The sequence below is a fragment of the Mustela erminea genome, chromosome Y (genome assembly GCF_009829155.1).
Source record: "Mustela erminea isolate mMusErm1 chromosome Y, mMusErm1.Pri, whole genome shotgun sequence".
In the NCBI taxonomy this organism is placed as follows: Eukaryota; Metazoa; Chordata; class Mammalia; order Carnivora; family Mustelidae; genus Mustela; species Mustela erminea.
In genome coordinates, this window is record NC_045636.1 from 3,773,106 (window position 1) to 3,794,542 (window position 21,437).

The 21,437-nt window shown below is 40.2% G+C and overlaps 1 protein-coding gene across 12 annotated transcripts in view; it reads right to left on the minus strand.

Moving 5' to 3' along the window:
• Nucleotides 1-1,847: 1,847 nt before the first annotated feature.
• Nucleotides 1,848-21,437, minus strand: part of LOC116583910 (lysine-specific demethylase 5D) — a 58,608-nt gene continuing 39,018 nt past the window's right edge. For 7 of the 12 annotated variants that reach the window (XM_032331921.1, XM_032331918.1, XM_032331922.1 and 4 more), the window contains 16 exons: nt 14,864-15,045; nt 14,605-14,767; nt 9,512-9,631; nt 9,194-9,388; nt 8,739-8,920; nt 8,531-8,655; nt 8,256-8,403; nt 6,484-6,580; nt 5,658-6,016; nt 5,092-5,230; nt 4,260-4,439; nt 3,988-4,125; nt 3,215-3,814; nt 2,875-2,947; nt 2,536-2,735; nt 1,848-2,447 (listed from right to left, as the gene is read on the minus strand). In XM_032331921.1, coding sequence (XP_032187812.1) covers nt 2,109-2,447; nt 2,536-2,735; nt 2,875-2,947; nt 3,215-3,814; nt 3,988-4,125; nt 4,260-4,439; nt 5,092-5,230; nt 5,658-6,016; nt 6,484-6,580; nt 8,256-8,403; nt 8,531-8,655; nt 8,739-8,920; nt 9,194-9,388; nt 9,512-9,631; nt 14,605-14,767; nt 14,864-15,045 — 3,240 coding nt within the window. In that variant the 3' untranslated portion in view covers nt 1,848-2,108. Of the gene's footprint in view, nt 2,448-2,535; nt 2,736-2,874; nt 2,948-3,214; nt 3,815-3,987; nt 4,126-4,259; nt 4,440-5,091; nt 5,231-5,657; nt 6,017-6,483; nt 6,581-8,255; nt 8,404-8,530; nt 8,656-8,738; nt 8,921-9,193; nt 9,389-9,511; nt 9,632-14,604; nt 14,768-14,863; nt 15,046-21,437 lie in introns of those variants that run through there. The other 5 variants (XM_032331919.1, XM_032331917.1, XM_032331920.1 and 2 more) reach the window with 4 other exon arrangements.

Here is a 21,437-nt window from a genome sequence, read left to right on the forward strand (position 1 = left end):
GCAAGAAGTCTGCTTCTCCCCTTCCCACTCCCCTTGCTTGTGTTCCCTCTCTTGCTGTTGTCTATTCCAAATAATAAATAAAATCTTTTTTAAAAATAAATAAAAATAAAAGACACTCCCTTGGATAATAAAAGTTTTCAGAGTGCACAGTTAAAAATCACAAACACACCACAATTGTGTAGAATACCCATAAAACCTCAGAAAGGAATTTTTGTATGTAGATGAAAGAGCACAAGACCTCACATTTATTTAATCTAATTGCTATGTTACAGTAAGCTATCACTGTTTTTCTGGCAGGTAAGAAACTAAAACTCGGGCAGGAGGCTATGATTATGCTTGTAAGCAACAAAGTAATGCCTGAGGATAACCTGATAGAATGGAAAAGATAGGAAATAACACAGAGAAGAGAACTAGGATGGTGGGAACAACTTTAAGTATCAAGTTTTATACACACTGGATGCCTGCGTGGCTCAGTCATTAAGCATCTGCCTTTGGCTAAGTCATTAAGCATCAGGTCCTGGGATCGAGCCCCATGTACAGCTCTCAGCTCAGAAGGGAGTCTGGTTTTTCATCTACCTCTGCTGCTCCCCTAGCTAATGCCCACTCTATCAAGCAAATAAATAAAATGTTTTGTTTTGTTTTGTTTTTTAAAGATTTTATTTATTTCTTTGACAGACAGAGATCACAAGTAGGCAGAGTAGCAGGCAGAGAGAGACGAGGAAGCAGGTTCACTGCCAAGCAGAGAGCCCGATGCGGGGCTTGATCCCAGGACCCTGGGACCACGACCCGAGCGAAGGCAGAGGCTTTAACCCACTGAGCCACCCAGGTGCTCCAGTTTTTTAAAAAAACTTTTTTACACAGAAATAGGTCTACACCAGCTGGATAAGCAGGAATAAAAAGCAAAGCATTCATTGAAGGGATTCAAACCAGGTCCACAGAATCTTATTACAGAAAAGGATTGAGAAAAGTAGTCTGTTGGACTCAATCACTAAGACACACAAAAAGATACATGCAAACTAAAGTGTATCAGTCTTCCTTGAGATATTTACCTATTCATCTACATGAACTTTTAGAACAAATGTATTAGATACCATATTTTATCACCTAAAAGACCAGTGAAAAGTAAGAGGTATAATAAATTGTTCAAGTTCAGTTCTATCAAATGCAGGAGGCAAAGTGAACTGCATGTAGGAAAAAAAGGTTCGTACCAGGCTAGCTAAAACCGTCTAAAACAGAATAAAAGGGAGGATCATTTCACCCTACTGAAAGACTTACTCTATGTTAGTTACTTACTGAAAGTTATCAAGACAATGGGGTCCTGCTATAAAAATATACAGATCAATAATGAAGAGAACATTATAGACATACAAGTATAGCCAAGAGATTTTCAACAAAGTGATTCAATGGAGAATGAGTAACTCCCCAATGGCAGTGAACTTCATGGACTCCATGAAGGAGTAAATGACCTTGATCTAAGTTTTAGGTGTTATATTAATTGACTCTTCACACATTGCTCAAAAAAGTATAATGGTTCAAACCAGGTTTTTAAGTTTCCCAACTTGTTACTGTTATAGTGAAAAAAGCTCAAATCAAATCCAGTTTTAAAACACACAAATTGCTGTTTTATTTTTAACAAAACAAATTAAAATTTCCAACAGTCTAAACCAAGAACTTATTTATTTGTTCTATTCTTTTTAGCTTTAACAAAAAATTACACAATACAATGTCTTTTCTTATGTGAAACAAGATGAGAAAAGAAACGGAGGTAGAATACAGAAGACTTAAAGCACCAAAATATTTTTAAAATATAAGAAGAAAGGGAGGTTGAAAAAAAAAATAAAGACACATTTGACTTTGTCAAGTTTTATTTGCCAAAGTCCAAAATGAAACTGGTGTGGGAAATCATTCACTGCATACTAGTCCCAGCAATGCTGGTGAGAAATTCTGGGAAGAGGCACACAGAGCACTGACCCTAGGAAATGAGCTCAAAATATTACTGTTAACACTTAAGATATCAAAATTCTAAAGTGACAAATTCTAGACAAAAAAAGTTCAGGACCTAGGAAGGTCCAAAAGGCAGTGGGATTAAAAAAAAACCCTTTTCTTTCCTATTGAGGGTAAGGGTGGTGTAGCAAGGGGGTTAAGGAAGAAAGAGAGGCTGCAGAACCTGAACCATTATGTTGGAAGCTATTTTTGTTCCCTTTCAAGATAGGGCTTTGTTCTATAGAAGTCAGGAAAATATTTTCACTATCTGTTTCCTCCTCAAACTGTTCTTCTTGGCCCCCCTGAGGCTTAATCTCTGAGTTTCGGGTCTTTTTTGACTGCAGCTCTTCTTGAACAAGATCTTTGCTTTTCCTACTCAGATCTATTTTCAGCTGTCGTCGCCGCTTTCGCTTCTCCAGGTCTCGACCTCTTGTTCGATTTCCTTTACGCTCAGGCTTCTCCAGCTACAATGATATATAGGCAAGCAAAAAGCACTTGTGGACCAGTGGTCAGGCTTAATCTCCTGGCCCTGCCCATGACCCTTTTCCTCACCTCTAGAAGTGTACGGATCCGCTCTATGTCTGGAGGCTGTGCAGCTTGCAGTAGCTGCCAGATGCTATGGTTCTCATCCAGAGTTACCTCAAGCAGATCTCCCTCCAACATGAGTTCCTCCAGCGGAGCACGGGTTGCCTCAGGCAGATTCAATACAGGACCAGTCAATTGTGGCAATAATGAGGACAATACCTCCAGATCTGCAAATTTTAGGGACAGACGTAGTTAGAGGCTATGCCTAGATTTATCCCCAACACCTTGACAGAAACAACAATAAAACAGATCACCTTTGTGGTATCTACTCAACAGTCTACCAAAACCTAAACCTACATGTCTTACCTGAGCCCTGAACAGAAGCAACCTTCTCATGGTTTGTTATACTGCCCACATTCAGCAGCAACCCTGGAACCTGCTATGAAGAGTAAGAATGGGTAGGGTAACAGGTTATAGAAAAACCAGGTCCTAATAATTTTTGCACCAACCCCAAACATAGGACATTTACCTCTTGGAGGAGGAAGGTACATAGAGGCTAATAAGAGGGAGCAGTCACAGAATGCAAAAGGGGTAATGCAGGTTACACCAAGAAAGACTAAAAATTACAGGGCAGAAAGTACAGCCTAAATACAGTATGGCAAGGAGGTAAGATATTTAAGGGCAAGAGCTGGACTGGGCAGCTAACCTTAGGCATATCCTTGCCACAGCCTTCTTTGTGTGGCTCACAAGCAGGGGCTGAAGGGTAGGTAGGGGACTTCTCCAGCCTGGGTTTATCCTGCAGTTGGTGACGAAGGTCAGCCAGCTGTCCCAACAGAGCAGTCACGTCTTCAGATGCTAGAACCTGCCTGGCACGGCCTTGCCAAACAATAGCTCTCTCGGTGAGGCACTGTAGGGCTTCACCCTCAGGGAGCCGTACTGGCAGTCTCTGCAGGGCTACTAGCAGTGCAAGGATGGTCTCCAGACGTGGGCGCCTTGAGCGCATGCACAGTGGACACAAAAATTTGGTGTCCCACTCCCACCAGGCCAACAGTGGTGATGAGGTGGAAGTGGGTCTTAAAGAGCTGAGGAGGCGGGGTACTGAAACACACTGCCCATGGAACCAATCCTGACATAGGTCACACTGCAGAGCTCCCACCCCGGCTGGAACCTGCCCACACACACAGATGGAGGCTGCAGAAGCAGTTGTGGTCGATGATGCCAGTGGACTAGGCTTGGTGGAGTTCATGCGACGCAGCTGCAGGATACCTTCCTTCTCCTTCTGCTCCCCCTCCTTGAAGGCCACGATCTGACATGCCCAGGACAGAGGGAGAGGAAGTCAGCAGTGCATTTCACTCCCTTCTCTAGTTCTTTTAACATCTCACTCACAAACCACAGACAGCAAGTGGTCTGCCTATCATTACCCAGCTCAGATACTCTTATTGTCACCAGGCTCTTGTCCCCACATATGCCAAAACTCACCACAGAGCCTGGATCCCTGAGGTCCTGTGCAGACAGTCCCAGCAACTCTGTGTCAGATCTGTACAAGCCCAACTCCTTCTCTATCCATCGGCTACGCTTGCTGGTATCTGAGCCAGCGTCTGCACATGGGCAAAGCACCTGAAGCAGGCAGACAGTGGGAGCATGGCTAGGGTTTCCCTTTCCTTCCCCTCACCAGATCTTCCAATTCCTGATGTTCTCACAATAACCAGGCTTGACACAAGGGAGATGTGAGTTGCAGCCTCAGGTCTTACCTCCAGCAGCGTATAGCATGAATTCTTCTTGAGGAAGGTCTTAGAGGCCTTCTCCCTCCATGAATGTGCTGTTAATACTTGAAGCTCTAACTGTCTCAGCTCTTCCAAACCCACAGGTAGGTCTCGGCCTACAGCCACCAGGCCTTCCAAGTCATCCAAGCATGGATAGTGGTCACCATTCTGCAATAGGGACAAGAAAAATTAAAATATATCGATCATTATTGTGTTCAGATTTGTGCTGGCCAATGCTGAGCATCATGCTGTACAGCTATACAGAAAATACAGAGTCTATTATAAAGAAAACAATGGGACAGCAAATACTTTCACCAAGAACTCCTACTTCCCTGGCTAAAAAAAACAACCCCTTCTATGTCAACTATTTTGTTCTGGTTTCTCCTGTCTGGCCCCCTTCCTTTGGAATAGTCTATGATCAGGTGTAGACCCATACTTGTTTTTCTCCTTCAGCTATTTTTACCCTGATATCCTCAAAGATCTAACCTGCCATCTCTACACACTAGCACAAGAGAAATCTGTTATTAAAAAGTCAAAGGCAGGGGCGCCTGAGTGGCTCAGTGAGTTAAAGCCTCTGCCTTCGGCTCAGGTCATGATCCCAGGGTCCTGGGATCAAGTCCCACATCGTGCTCTCTGCTCAGCGGGGAGCCTGCTTCCTCCTCTCTCTCTGCCTGCCTCTCTGTCTACTTGTGATTTCTGAGTGTCAAATAAATAAATAAAATCTTAAAAAAAAAAAAAAAAAGTCATTAAAAAGTCAAAGGCAAAATTATGTTTCTTCTGCCTTTACATCTGCACTATGAAAGAGGAGACAAGTCCTTACTTGGATCTCATCCACATCAGCAATCCAAGCATGTGCTTTAGCCAGAGCGTCTTTGAGTGCTTGGATGTTAGGAAGGTAAACTGGGATATTTTCTGCCTCACGGATTATGGCTTCCAACGTAGCTGGTGGATGCTTCTGCCTAAAAATGTTTGGAAAAACAGGAATCCATCCTTCAATGTTATATGCATAAGTTTTTGTTTTGTTTTTTGTCCTAAGTTTTACCATCAAAAGCTCCGCAACAAAAACTTAAAAAATAGTAATGAGCAATAATCTCTCAGGTCTCAAAAACTATAAACACTGAAGCAGCCATTTCAGTCTCTTCTTAAGTCAGGCCTGCTATGTATGATTTGAGAACTAGGCCCACAAATATTTCCTCAACTATTGTCTTCTATACAGTAGTAAACAGAGGACTGGATATCATGTCATACCAATCCCTTACAGTTTAGCCAACACCTAACTACAGGTCTGGTGTCCAGATTACCCACTAATGCCATCCCCAGGATCAACCCCAGACTCTGAGGACCAGAGTTACCCAGTATATAAGGGGAAAGGATGGCCCGTCCCACCTGGCCTCCAGACAGAAATGCGCCTTTTCTTCCCAGCGCTCTGCAATGGTCAGCAGTTCCTGAAGCTCAGCCCGGGCCTTGTCCACAGAAGGGCTGGAGGCTATCTTGGCACCTGTAACCAAGAGCCCTTGCATGATGATCAGAGAGCCCCTTTGAGCTGAAGGAGCCAGTGCTTGCTTCACCTCATCTAGCCATCGTGCCTGCTCCACCTGCTGCTGGAGTTGATGGGCTTCAGGCACCTCTACACCCAGCTGCTGACCCTTCTCCAACAAGGACCGCAAAAGTGCTACACTGAGGGGCAGTGAGGCCAGTGCCTCCCGAGCCTCAATTTGGTAGGCCTCCACTTGTTCCAAAACATCCTGCAAACATATAGGATAAAGAAGAGACTCTGTACTCATCTAGATGTGCAACCACCTGCCCTCAATCTGTTCCCTTTATATTCTCTCTTAGGCATTTACACTTATCTTCAGCCATAAGCCAATAACATATACTTACTATCAACAAAAACCCTTTATTTGCCACGATAACCCTGCTTTTCCTTTAGTTATCTCAAATTTAATTTTTTCAAGCTCACTTTAATGTGATGTTACCCCTTCAAAAGCTTCATAAGTCTGAATTATTAAAAAAAAAAAAAAAATCTGCCCATCTCCTTCACACTCTCCAATGCCAAAAGACAGATAGATATGTAGCCCTGTGTTCAGTATTCTTACTATTTTTGCTTGGAAGGATATCTGCTTGAACTATATAGTTATGAAGCTATTAAAATATAGATATAGGACCACCCAACTCTGTAGTATCTGTTCTAAGCCAAGAATTCCCTCTTTACCTTGACATCCCCAATTTGATGCATGGCACATGGAAGGTTGCCCATTTGCTCAAGAAGTACTCGCAACTCAGGCAGGGTCAGTTGCGGGGTTTCAATCCTACAGGAGTAAGGGAAAAAAAGATTCATTCATTGAACCTGCTAAGGCCACAGTGCATACATTTTCAGTAAACCAACATCTTTATTTTATTTCTATGTTATGGTACCTCTGAGTCAGCGTCAATGCCTGGGCTATAAACCATTAAATTGAAAAAAACTTGGAACATTTTGTATTGAAACTGTTAGAGAATACTGAAGATTTCAAAATGAAACAATACAAGTTTCAGAAGAATGTATGCTTTCTGGGATACCATTAGAAAAATTAAAATTAAAACAAACATTTCTTTTTTGGAGAGTAACAATGTAAGATGACTTCTACAAGGCCTCACTTGTAGAAGGCCTCACTTGTAGGCCTCACTGATTAAGGATGATAAAGAAATCAAAATGAAATTTAAGAAGGAAACATAAAAGATTCAATAGAATCTAAGAGTAGTAGCTTTCACTAAGAAAAAACACTAAGACACTAAGACACTAAGAAAAAAAAAGTTAATTACATTTAAAATAAATACCAGAATTTTTAAGAAAACCAGACAAAAGAATTAAGAAACAAGGACTATTATGAGATGATGCAGAAGAGTGAAAGTAATGGACACATTACGGTACACAGAAGAGCAATAATGAGAGTTCATTATGTGAGAAATGCAGTATCTCTAAGTATTAAGTTCTTAGATACCCTCTTTGGTATATCTAAGATATAAATATATATATACACGTATATCTACATATATACCTATAAAAATAAAAATTGAGTAGTCATTCTGTGCCTCATCTCTGACTCATATTTGAAGTGGAAAGACATGTGATTATACACATACTGTGAGAAAAATTAAGAGAGGCCAGATGTTAGATGATTAGAACTTAAGGTGGATTAAGATTACAAATACTAAAAACTACAGCCACCTAATGAGTATCTCATCAGGTCAAAATAGGAGAAACTGTCTTTCTTTTGAAGGAGAAAAGGAAAACACATTGCCTAAGAAAAGTGAATTCATTACACTTTAACCTTTAATTTTTTAAAAAAAAACTCTGAATTTGAAAATATCTGACTTTGAGATACTGTGATTAATACCTCCAGCTATTTTTTACATGAATTTACAAAGCATGTGTATATAATCACCCAATTTTTAGAAAGAAAAACTTATCTAGGATTCTACACACTTGGCAAATAATAAATAAAATTTAACATCTAAACCTGTGTATACCTACAGAGTCAATCATTAATTTTCTGGAAATCTGATGCTCGAATATTTTTATGAAATCTGCTAACTAACAGTTAGACTGCAAGAGTTCACCTGCATCTTCATTCTCATTGCCACTGATGGTGTAAGTATGCTTCTTCAACCAGATTACATACATAAGTTTTAGATATTAATGTGCTCACACACATAAATTAACTTTTATACTACATGGATTCTTTATTTATGACCTTTTTTTTTCCTTAAGATTTTATTTATTTATTTGACAGAGTGAGTGCACAAACAGGAGAAGCAGCAGGCAGAGGGAGCAGCAGACTTCCCACAAGCCCCAATGTGGGGCTCGATCCCAGGACCCTGAAATTATGACCAGAGCCAAAACCAGATGCTTAACCCCCTTAACCAGATGCTTAACCCCGGAGCCACCAGGCATCCCATCATTTTCATATACTAAACCCATTTTTGCCCTCTTCTCTAACTTACCTGGCCTCCTGACCACTGACCAACCCCAGGACTTGGGAGGCACAAGCCTCTGCTTCATTTAGGCAGTTCCTCAATCGCTGAAGTAGGTCACTGTTAGGAAACCTCCTCTCACGAGCCTCAGACTCCAGTGCCCTTAGCTCTTCAAAGCCTGAACACAGAGCAGAAGTTGCAGAAAAGTAAGCAGTATTAGGGAAAAGAGGAGGAGAATTGGGAGTGCTGAAGAAAACCCACAGTAACCTCTGTTGCTGCGGGTTCTTCCATTCGTGGTCACTTACTGCGCTTCCGGCCATCCTCCACTTCCAAGGCCACTCGTACTTTGTTGGCCCAGGTGTCAAAGGATTCAGCCCGAATCTTTAGCTTATGCAGCATGGCAGGAAGTTCATCCAAGGTGTATCGGTACCTGGAGAAAGGGAGCAAGGAAATGTACATGTGGCTCAGCTCTATAACCTCCTCTGTGTCTTTCAAGCAGACCCCATGGCTCACCGCAGATACTGCCGACTACTCGAGCACTTGCAGAGATCATTGATGTGGGAAAGGCACACAAGGCCATCTGGGCAGTCATAGCAGGCCAGAGCTGATAGGAAGCACGTTGTCTTGCATTTCATGCACTGGCGCTCATCATCTGGGAGCAGCTCAAAAGCCTCTCGTTCAGCCTCCGTGACGCCCTGGGGGTGTTCAACCCACATATACTGTAAAGACTAGGAGCAGGGCTGTGGACACCCCACCTCAGCCAACACTGAGCCCTGCTGTGGGCTCAACCTTGTAAGGATAGCTGTAGAGAAATCGGAAGAAAAAAATATAAACACATACAGGTTCTGTCTTTCCAATTCAAATGTATGAGTCAGAGATGAGGCACAGAATGACTACTCAATTTTTATCTGTCTCCCTTTCAGAAGTCTACTCTCCTGAATCCCTAAGCCAGGTTTCCCACCACCCACCTTCTCCAATAGAGCTTTTCGTAAACGTCGCTCCTCTTGCACCATAATGAACATCTCCTTGTGCACAGCCACAGCCAAATTCAGATCCAACTTCTCTGGAAAAGCAGCCATCTTGCAGATAAGCTCCTCATGGGAGAAAACACAGTAGCGCCGAAGTCGCCGGTAGTGTTCAATGCACTGGCGTCCAGCGGGTAGCTGTAAGTAGTTTAAGACTGTGTGTGGCCATATTCAGCCCACAGTATTTATGTTCTCCACAATGATCTCTGTCCACATTCTTTATCCCTTTCTATCTACAAGCCTACCACACTCCAGACTCACCCAGTCAGCAGTGCAAAAGTTGACAGCCTCAGCAAAATTATAGCCTTGGTTAAAGCCACTGTGGTAAGCACGAGGAAATGTGATGACAAACTCTCCTGCACACTGGTTTGTGCGGACCACCTAAAGAAACAGACAGGAATGTACGTTGGGATGAATGATAGAATGTGCACTTAAGGTCTGTAAATTTTGTTACAGATCTGGGAAGTGACCGGACAAACACATAAAAGGTCAGGACAATTGATAGAAAGTGCATTTTATGTCTTTATAATTTTATTATATATCTGAAAAGTGAGAGGAGAAACACATAGGCTCTATCTTCATATATGTAGGCCTCAGAAGAGAAAATGAGAATGGAAGTTTAAAAGTGATATGTGGGACACCTAAGTGACTTGGTTGAGCATCTAACTCTTTTTTTTTTTTTTTAAAGATTTTATTTATTTATTGGACAGACAGAGATCACAAGTAGGCAGAGAGGCTCTGCCTGCAGAGCGAGAGGAGGGAAGCAGGCTCGCCACCAAGGAGAGAGCCCGATGTGGGGCTCGGTCCAAGGACCCCGGGATCATGACCCGAGCTGAAGGCAGAGGCTTTAATCCACTGAGCCACTCAGGCGCCCCGAGCATCTAACTCTTGATCTCAGATGAGGTCTAGATCTTAGTGCTGAGGAGGAGGTTCTAGCCCTGCATCTGACTCAACGCCCACATGGAGACCTCTTTTAAAAAACCAGGATATGCAAAGAAAGGGGGAAAGAAAAACAATGTGCAATTCAAGAAGGTAATACAGGGGTGCCTGTGTGGCTCAGTGGGTTAAAGTCTCTGCCTTCGGCTCAGGTCCTAATCCCAGGGTCCTGAGATCGAGCCCCGCATCGGGCTCACTGCTTAGCAGGGAGCCTGTTTCTTCCTCTCTCTCTCTGCCTGCCTCTCTGCCTACTGGTGATCTCCGTCTGTCAAATAAATAAATAAAATCTTAAAAAAAAAAAAAAAGAAGGAAATACAAATGGTCCATAAATATATGACAAACATTCTTAACTTACTCAACAATAAAGAAATGTAAGTTAAAAAAATCAGGACATGATGTCAATACAAATGATGGAAGAGGAACTCCAAAATCTCATCCCTCTACTAAAACAATGATTAAACTACCAAAATGTAGCAGAGTATTTTTAAAACTCTGTAGAAAAATCACAACTACAAAGAGTAGGACATTTAATGAAAAACAAAAAAGCTTCTAAATTCTGGCAAAAGATTCTGAGGCAATATATTTTTCCTGGCTACAATCCCTTCATCCAGTATCACCAACTACCTTGGAAGTAATAATATTAAGATCCTGGTGCAATACACTGATACCAAAGAACTCAACGTAGATCTTGTTTTCAAAGAACTGAGGTGATATGGTTTGACCTGACTTATCTCAAGACCTGCCTTTATTTATACTGCCTCTGAGTTTAACTAAACAGAAATGGATTCCCAGGCTCTGCTAGCTGAAATATATAAAAAGAACTGGATTAGCCACAACCACCTGTGATAAAAGAAGAGACTGGACAAAAAAGATAAATTCTAGAATGCCTAGGAAGGAAAAGGCAGGAGAAGGAGGTATTTGGAAAAATACAGGTTCAGGAAAACCCCCACGTATTTTTGGGAATTGAGAAAGCCACATACATGCTATGAAAAAATTAAAAAGACCCTTAGCTCCATCTCTGGTTAATTTTAAGGCTCCACACAAGGAGAAGGTGAAGGCTAATGCAGTTTTAAACAGCTTCACAAAGCAGTAAAAAACAGATCAAAACAGAGCCAATCTGTTAAGAGTAAAAGGCTATTTTCTTTTCCATTTTTTTGGTTTAAGGAAACTCCATGGTGACAACAGAGAACAACTATAAACTTGACAAGATAGTTAAAATTATGAAAAGCTGCATAGTATCATAAGTCACTAGGGAAATGCACATTATAGCCACAAGATACCACTTCTCACCACTGTAACATCATAATTTTTCTTAAAAATCATAGAAAAAGGGGTGCCTGGGTGGCTCAGTGGGTTAAGCCGCTGCCTTCGGCTCAGGTCATGATCTCAGGGTCCTGGGTTCGAGCCCCGCACAGGGCTCTCTGCTCAGCAGGGAGCCTGCGTCCTCCCCTCTCTCTACCTGCCTCTCTGCCTGCTTGTGATCTCTGTCTGTCACATAAATAAATAAAATCTTTAAAATAAAAAAAAACATAGAAAAATAATAAGGCTGGCAACACAACGAAAAGAAAGCAAAACCAGGGATAATGTAAAATAATGCAGCCACTGTGCAAAAGAGTAGAGAGGTTTCTCAAAAAAATTAAACACAGAAATACCATATGATCCAGTAATTCCAGTTCTGGTTATATAACCTAAAGGTTATATTTATATCACAAGCATATATACATATACATATGTGTGTGTGTGTATCACAGTCATATAACCTTTAGGTTATATAACGAAAACCGGAATTACATATTTATAACCTCTGGTTATATAACCTAAAGACTGGAAAGCAAGGACTGAACAGATAAATCTGATGCTTAGATTTGTACACCAATGTTCAGAGCAGTCTTCATGTTAGTTAAAGACGATGACACATAAAAGACAATTTCAGAAATATCTGAACAAGTCCCAAATTTTATTTATTATTTGACAGAGAGAGATCACAAGTAGGCAGAGAGGCAGACAGTGAGAGAGGGGTAAACAGGCTCCCTGCTGAGCAGAGAGCCCGATGTGGGACTCGATTCCAGGACCCTGGGATCATGACCTGAGTTGAAGGCAGAGGCTTTAACCCACTGAGCCACCCAGGCGCCCCAAGTCCCAAATTTTAGAAAAGAATGAATCTATGCATTCAAGTAAGACAAAATCAAATATAATCAAACTGTCAAAAGCTAAAGACAAAGGAATCTTGAGAGCCTCAAGAGACAAACAATTCATCATATAAAACAGATACTCAGTAAGAGTCAGATTTCTCAGAGAAATCAGGGATGTCAGAGGGCATGGAATAACGTATTTAAAGGGATGAGAGAAAAAAAGAAAGAAGAAATTAAGACACTTCTGGAGAATTAACTGAGTAAATCTATCTCTACAGATAGATAGATAGAAATCATATAGATGAAAGGGCATTCCAGTATTATACCAGGCACTTTTACTGTTAAATATAAAAACCAATATTGTATTTTTTTGTTTAAGACACCTATTTTCTTCATAACTAAAGTATGCATAGAATAATAAATATAAAAGTATTTAATGGGTGAACAGTGCATAAAGATGTATTTTGTAATAGTCCGACAAAGGAAGAGGGACAGAACTACATAGGAATAGAAGTTTTTTTTTCTAAACTTACCATTGAAACTAAGTTGGTATTAATTCAAATTACAGAGATATAAACTAAAATAATAATTGTAATCACCAAACAAACCATTATGAAAGTAACTAAAAAATAAACAATAAAGAGCATTAAACCAGTACACTGCAATTAGCCAATTAACACCACGAAGAAGAAAGTAATGGAAGAAATGAGGATCAAAAAAGATGTAACTACAAAAAACAAACTACAGGGTGCCTGGGTGGCTCAGTGGGTTAAGCCGCTGCCTTCGGCTCAGGTCATGATCTCAGGGTCCTGGGATCGAGTCCCCCATCGGGCTCTCTCTGCTCAGCAGGGAGCCTGCTTCCTCCTCTCTCTCTCTCTGCCTGTCTCTCTGCCTACTTGTGATCTCTCTGTGTCAAATAAATAAAATCTTTAAAAAAAAAAAAAACTACAAATTGGCAGAAATTAAGTCCTCCCTTACTGGTAATTACAAAAAAGTTCAAAATCAAACTCTCAGAAATAAAGACAATGGGATGAATAGAAAACATGGTTCAACTCTATACTATCTGTAAGAAACTCACCGAGGTAATGACACAAAGAGTATGAAAATCAAACAATGGAAAAATTTATTCCAAGCACAACAGTGAGCAACAGAGAGCAAGTGCTTCTATAATAAAACAAAACAGGCCTGAATAAAAAATTGAGATAAAAAAGATTATACACTGATAAAAGGGTCAATTCACCAAGAAGCTAAGCGAATATGTAAGAGAAAAAGAGCAAAAATGGATAAAATGAGAAGCTACCTCCTTGAAATGATAAACAGAGTCTTTGTCAAAAGACAAAGACTCAAATTATATCAGAAATGAAAATGGGGATATTAACTACCAAGTTTACAGAAACAGAAGAAAGGTAAGACAATACTATACATAACTGTCCACTGGCAAATCAGGTAATGTAAGTAAAATGTACAAATCTCAGTCCTAAATATGTGTGGTAGTACATGCTGAGTGCATAAGAGGCAAAGAAACAGTAAGCAAGCCAAGAATCGTGAGGCAGAACAAACTGTTTAACTAGACAACCTCATGATTTCATAAATATTCAAATTTACCTGCTTTTTAATGAGATAACAGTAATGTTGAAAAGAAAAAGTTCAAACAAGAATTTATAAAATGTCAGTAATATCTGAAGGAAGCCTTGAAATGCCAAAATCACTTTATGAAGACAGAAAAACTGAAATGGACATAAGTTATAAAAAAATTGGGTACAGGCTGACCTATACCTTTCAAAAGTAGGTATGACACAATTACAGTATGTTGCAAAGATAGTTAATAGAGTAACTCCAGTTACTTCCTTTACCTTCTATAAATTGCTGGGCACTTACCATTTTCTGCAAAACTGGCTAAAATAAATTAATCCTAGAAATTCCCAAATCTGAAACCAATCTTGAACCCCAATTTAAATTTCATAAAATTAAAATTTATACCCACTGATGTTAAAAGACAACCAATCCTAGACTAGGAGATACATTAAAAAGGTCAAAATCCACCTTTTATGTTATTTAAATAACTATCTGATCTCTCCTCTCCCTTCATCTTAAGGATACCCTAGTGTTCTTTACAGGAATGCAGCTTGACAGCAGTACAGAAAGACAGAAAGATATGAGACTAAAGCTAGTACCCTCACCAAAATGCATGTAACTTTATTTCTGTGAAACTAAGTTCTTCCTCATTTCCCTTCCACCCTAGCACAAACATTAAATCTGCTTTGCCCCTTATTTCCAGGTACTTACTGGTACACCATGGGACATGAGAGTGTTGGGATTCATGAGGGTGACAAGTTGGTGGAGCAAGTCAGGCTGGCTATCAAATAGCTCAGGTGTCAGCTTCTTCATCACCTCCTCCAACTGCTCTGCTGCCAATGAGGGTACCCCATACCAGGTTTTTGGCTCACCCCTGCTCAGGTCAAGAGGAGATAATATAAAGTCTGGGCATATCCTTGTACGTGAAAGAAGTCTTAACATCCATCCCAGCCATTTGGATCCCACTCACCAGTGCAGATAATTAATAGAGTAACTCCAGTGATCCTCAATATGCCAACAAAATGCTGAGAATACCATGCCTACATACAGCCAGGGAACCTTCATGCCTGAGATGTCTGCATTGATGTGGCAGAGAACAGACTGATCCAGCACTGGCATTACATTCAGATTCCATCCACTGGTTGCATATTCCTGTTAAGCCCAAGATTTGCCAGCGTAAGTAAGAAGCAGGAAAAGACAAATTAAACCAGGCATATGTAGAAGACAGTTCTCAGGCATGCTCTCTGCTTTTATTTAAGAATACAGACACAGTACTCATGGTATTTTCATATTCATGATACCTCATGATAACCCAGTCATGACAATTTCCATTATTTCTGAAAGCATATCTTTCTTTTGGAGAGAAAGAGAAAACACTATAGCTCAAAATATTTATCCACAATCCACAATTCATCTGTCCTAAAACTAACAAGCATTGTTCATAGGTTTTCTCTAAAGTCAATTTTCCCATTATCAGCTAAATTCTATGCACTAGGTACAGCAATTAGGTCTATAATTAACCCTTAAGTAATTTACATTTTCTAAACATCATAATCCTATTTTCCTCTTATGTGCCTCTGTATTACTGATCCAAACAAAATAACAAAACAAAAAAATATGTTATGCTCTAAATCTTGCCCAAACCTTAACTATACTGGGTATTTTCCATAGGATATTTCAGACTCTCTCTCTCCCAAACTCTAAACTTACTAAACTACTTATACAATCTCATCCATTTCTTTCTTTGTTCTGTATTGAAACGTAAGTTATTGATTCATTTGTTGGGGAGTATCAAAAACTGTCAGTGAAAAACAACATCCATGAAATGTCAAAGTACGAAACTCTACAGGCTGATCTCTATATGACAATAAAGAAACTAACAAAAATTATTAAATTCATTTTTTTTTTTAAGATTACTTATTTATTTGACAGAGAGATCACAAGTAGGCAGAGAGGCAAAGCAAGGGGAAAGCAGGATCCCTGCTAAGCAGACAGCCCAATGTAGGGCTTGATCCCCGGACCCTGAGATCATGACCTGAGCCAAAGCCAGAAGCTTAACCCACTGAGCCACCCAGGCGCCCCCTAAATTCACCTTTATGAGAACTCTGAATAATAGTCAAAGGTTACTGCTAACTAAAAGACAATAATGAAAAAATAATTAAAAATAGTAAAGCTCCGGGGCACCTGGGTGGCTCAGTGGGTTAAAGCCTCTGCCTTCGGCTCAGGTCATAATCCCAGGGTCCTGGGATAGAGCCCCACGTCGGGCTCTCTGCTCTGCAGGGAGCCTGCTTCCTCCTCTCTCTGTGCCTGCCTCTCTGCCTACTTGTGATCTCTGTCAAATAAAGAAATAAAATCTTAAAAAAAAAAAATAGTAAAGCTCCATGATATTTTAACCTACTGTTGCCCATCCCCCACCTCATGGCTGTGATAATCTTGAAGACAGCAACCTACATTGGTCATGTGGTTTCCTTATTCCAGAAAAAACAAAATGTATGTTCTCAAAAGATTTTGTCTGCCCTGTCATAAGCACAGCTAATGCAAAAGGCTTATCTTTACTCAGAATTTAGTCAGCCTAACTCAGAATTACCTAAGAGTTCAGAAGTAGCTATAAAGAAAATTTCTTGAAAATACCAACAGGCGGAGCACCTGGGTGGCTCAGTGAGTTAAAGCCTATGCCTTCCGCTCAGGTCATAATCCCAGAGTCCTGGGATCGAGCCCCACATCGGGCTCTCTGCTCAGCAGGGAGCCTGCTTCCCTTCCTCCCTCTCTGCCTACTTGTGATTTGTCAGATAAATCAATAAAATCTTAAAAAAAAAAAAAATACCAATAGGCAAACAAATTAATCAATCCTTCAGAGCAAAGGAGAGCAGCTGCATCAACAACAGACATGACAAAAACCCTATGTGGAAAAGCTAAGAGTGAGATGCTTCAGGGATTAAGGATTTTGAAAAGTTTCTATATACTCCAAGAACCCAGAAGGCCTAAGGTACCCAGGTTAGGAACTAAGCTCAGAAAAGGTATCTAGATTTTCATCTCTGCCTGATCATCAAGCTCTATGCAAACAGGAAATAAAGTGTTAGAGAAAGAGTTATATATGGCCTATATAAGCACTGAAGAGTCACAAACAGAGCCAATCTGGAAAGAATGAAAAAATATTCAGGGACAATGCTACAAAAATACTGTCTGCAAAAATAGTTCTGAAAACTCACTTTAAACAAACAAATACAACTCTAAGGAGCCCAAAAATAAGAAAACGAGGGACAAGAAAACTTAAATTTCCAGGGGCGCCTGGGTGGCTCAGTGGGTTAAACCCTCTGCCTTCGGCTCAGGTCATGATCCCAGGGTCCTGGGATGGAGCCCCGCATCGGGCTCCCTGCTCAGCGGGGAGCCTGCTTCCCCCTCTCTCTCTACCTGCCTGTGATCTCTGTCAAATAAATAAATAAAATATATGTTAAAAAAAAGAGAGAGAGAAAAAGAAAACTTAATTTCCAGATTCACTATATTACAACATTCAAAATGTAAACATTCAAAATGCTAACAAAACTATGAGACATGCAATATCTAGACATAATTATAGACATAATCTCAGTTAAAAATACTCGCTTTTGGGGCCTCTGGGTGGCTCAGTACTTAAGCATCTACCTTCGGCTCAGGTCGTGATCCCAGGGTCCTGGGAACAAGTCCTACCTGAGGCGCTCTGCTCAGGGAGAAGCCTGCTTCTCCCTCTCCCTCTGCTTCTCTCCCAAGCCCCCCATCCCACTCGTGTTCCTCTCTCGCTCACTTCACTCTCTCTCAAATAAATAAACAAATAATCTTTAATAAAAATTAGCTACTATGGGGGTGCCTGGTTGGCTCAGTGGGTTAAAGCCTCTGCCTTCAGCTCAGGTCATGATCTCTGGGTCCTGGGATCAGGCCCCGCATCCAGCTCTGCTAACCAGGGAGACTGCTTCCCCTCTCTCTCTGCCTGCCTCTGCCTACTTGTGATCTCTATCGGTCAAATAAATAAATAAGATCTCTTTTTTAAAAAAAAAAAATTAGCTGCTGTGAAAACTAATTCAGTTTTAAATTATTTAAAACAAATTACGAGAAGGCCAACAAGAAGATAAAGAAAAAAGTATGAAAGGGAGATAAATAATGGTCAAATTAAAATAAGAAGATTCAAAATACGGGATTTTATGATAGAAACAGAGAAGTGATCATAGAACAAAAAGATCTAACAATTATAAATATTTATGCCCCCAATATGGGACCAGCCAAGTACATAACACAACTATTAATCAAGATAAAGAATCATATTGATATGAATACATTAACAGTAAGAGATCTTAACACACTACTCTCAGCAACGGAGAGATCAACCAAGCAGAAAATTAATAAAGAAACAAAGAGCAGTGAATGACACTGGAACAGATGGAACTCTTAAATATATACACAGAACATTCCAGCCTAAAACCACAGAATACTCATTCTTCTCGAGTGCACATGGAACCTTCTCCAGAACAGACCACATACTGTGACACAAATCAGGTCTCCACCAATATCAAAAGACTGAGATTATTCCCTGCATATTCTCAGACCACAATGCTCTGAAACTGGAACTCAACCATAAGAAAGAGTTTGGAAGAAATTCAAACCCTTGGAAGCTAAAGACCATCTTGCTCAAGAATGTTTGGGTCAAGCAGGAAATTAAAGAAGAACTTAAAACAATTCATGGAAACCAGGGCGCCTGGGTGGCTCAGTGGGTTAAGCCGCTGCCTTCGGCTCAGGTCATGATCTCAGGGTCCTGGGATCGAGTCCCGCATTGGGCTCTCTGCTCAGCAGGGAGCCTGCTTCCTCCTCTCTCTCTCTGCCTCTCTGCCTACTTGTAATCTCTCTCTGTCAAATAAATAAATAAAATCTTTAAAAAAAAAAAACAAAACAATTCATGGAAACCAATGAGAATGAAGACACATTGATCCAAAACCTAGGGGATACAGCAAAGGTGGTCACTCAAAAAAAAAAAAAAGAAAAAGAAAAAAGAAAAAAGAAAAATCCCAAATACACAAACTCTCTTTACACTTTAAAGAAGTGGAGAATCAACAAATTAAGCAAACCCCATGCACAAGAAGAGAACTAATTAAGACTGGAGCAGAGATCAATCAGACAGAAATTAGAGATATTATAGAGCACATCAACAAAACAAGAAGCTGGTTTTCAGAAAAAATTTATGATGCCGATAAACCACTGCTGGCCAAAAAAAAAAAAAAGGAGAGAGAAAGGACCCAAATTAATAAAATTATGAATGAAAGGGGAGAGATCATGACAAACACCGAAAAAATAGAAACAATTATCAGAAGTTATTATCAACAACAGCTATATGACAATAGTTTAACACCGTAGAAGAAATGGATGCATTCCTGGAAACCTATAAACTTCCAAGACTGAAACAGGAAGAAACTGACAACCTGAATAGATCAATACCTAGTAACGAGATTGAAGCAGTGATCAAAAATATCCCCAAAAACCAAGAGCTCAGGGGAGCCTGGGTGGCTCAATGGGTTAAGTCTCTGCCTTCAGCTCAGGTCATGGTCTCAAGGTCCTGGGATGAAGCCGCGCATCGGGCTCTCTGCTTCCCTCTCAAGCCTGCTTCCCTCTCTCTCTCTCTGCCTGCCTCTCTGCCTAATACATAAATAAAATCTTGGAAAAAAAAACAACAACAACAACAACAAAACAAGAGCTCAGACCTGACGGGATTCCCTGGAAAATTCTACCAGATATTTAAAGAAGAAATAATAGGGGTTAAAGCCTCTGCCTTCAGCTCAGGTCATGATCCCAGGATCCTGGGATCGAGCCCCGCATCTGGCTCTCTGCTCAGCGGGGAGCCTGCTTCCTCCTCTCTCTCTCTGCCTGCCTCTCTGCTCACTTGTGGTCTCTGTCTGTCAAATAAATAAATAAAATCTTTAAAAAAAAAAGTTAAAAATAAATAAATAAATAAATAAGAAATAATAGCTATTCTACTGAAGCTGTTCAAAAAATACAAACAGAAGGAAAACTGCCAGACTCTTTTTATGAAGCCAGCATTAACCTGACCCAAGCAAAGACCCATCAAAAAGGAGAACTTCAGACCAATATCCCTGATGAACAGAGATGCCAAAATTCTTAACAAGAGCCTAGCTAATAACATCCAACAGTATGTTAAAAAAATTATCCAACATGACCAGGTAGGATTCATCCCTGGGCTGCCAGAGTGGTTCAACATTCACAATCAATCAATGTGAATAGAACTAACTAATCAGTAAGAGAAGAGAGAAGAACCACATGGTCCTCTCAACCGATGCAGAAAAAGCATTTAACAAAATACAGCATCCTTTCCTGAATAAAATTCTTCAGAGTATATGGACAGAGGGAACATTCCTCAACTTCATAAAATCCATCTATGAAGAACCCACAGCGAATATCATTCTCATTGGGGAAAATTGACAGCCTTCCCGTTGAAATCAGGAACACAACAAGGGTGCCCACTCTTGCCACCATTGTTCAATATAGTACTAGAAGTCCTAGAAACAGCAATCAGACAACAAAAAGCAATAAAAGGTATTCAAATTGGCCAAGAAGTCAAACTCTCTCTCTCTGCAGATGACATGATACTTTAAATGGAAAACCCAAAAGACTCCACCCCCAAACTATTAGAACTCATAAAGCATTTCAGTAATGTGGCAGGATACAAAATCAATGTACAGAAATCAGTTGCTTTCTTACACACTAACAATGAAAATACCGAAAGGGAAATTAGAGAATCGATTCCATTTACTACAGCACCAAGAACCATAAGATACCTGGAAATAAAACTAAATGAAGAGGTAAAGGCTCTGTACTTGAAGTAGTACAGAACACTCAGAAAAGAAATGGAAGAAGACAGAAAGAGATGGAAAAACATTCTATGCTCACGGATCAGAGAAAAAAAAAAATGTTAAAATGTCTATGCTGCCCAGAGCAATCTATACTTTCAACGTCATCACTATCAAAATAAAAGCAGAATTTTTTAAAGTCTGGAACAAACAATCCTAAAATTTGTAGGGAACTAGAAGACCCCAAATCGCCAAGGAAATGTTGAAAAAGAAAAACAAAGCCACGGGCATCATATTGACTGATTTCCAGCTGTACTACAAAGTTGTGACCACCAAGACAGCATGGTACAGACATAAAAAGAGACACATAGACCAGTGGAACAGAGTAGAGAGCCCAGATATGGACCCTCAAACTCTATGGTCAACTAATCTCCCACAAACCGGGAAAAAATATCCTTTGGAAAAAAGACAGTCTCTTCAATAAATGGTGCTGGGAAACCTGGACAGCTATGTATAGAAGAAAAAAACTTGATCATTCTTTTACACCATACACTAAAATAAACCCAAAAAAGATGAAAGACCTCAGTGTGAAGACAGGAATCCACCAAAATTCTAGAGGAGGACATAGGCAATAACCTCTTTGACATCCACCACAGCAACTTCTTTCAAGATATGTCTCCAAAGGCAAAAGAAAAAAAAGCAAAAATGAACTTTTGG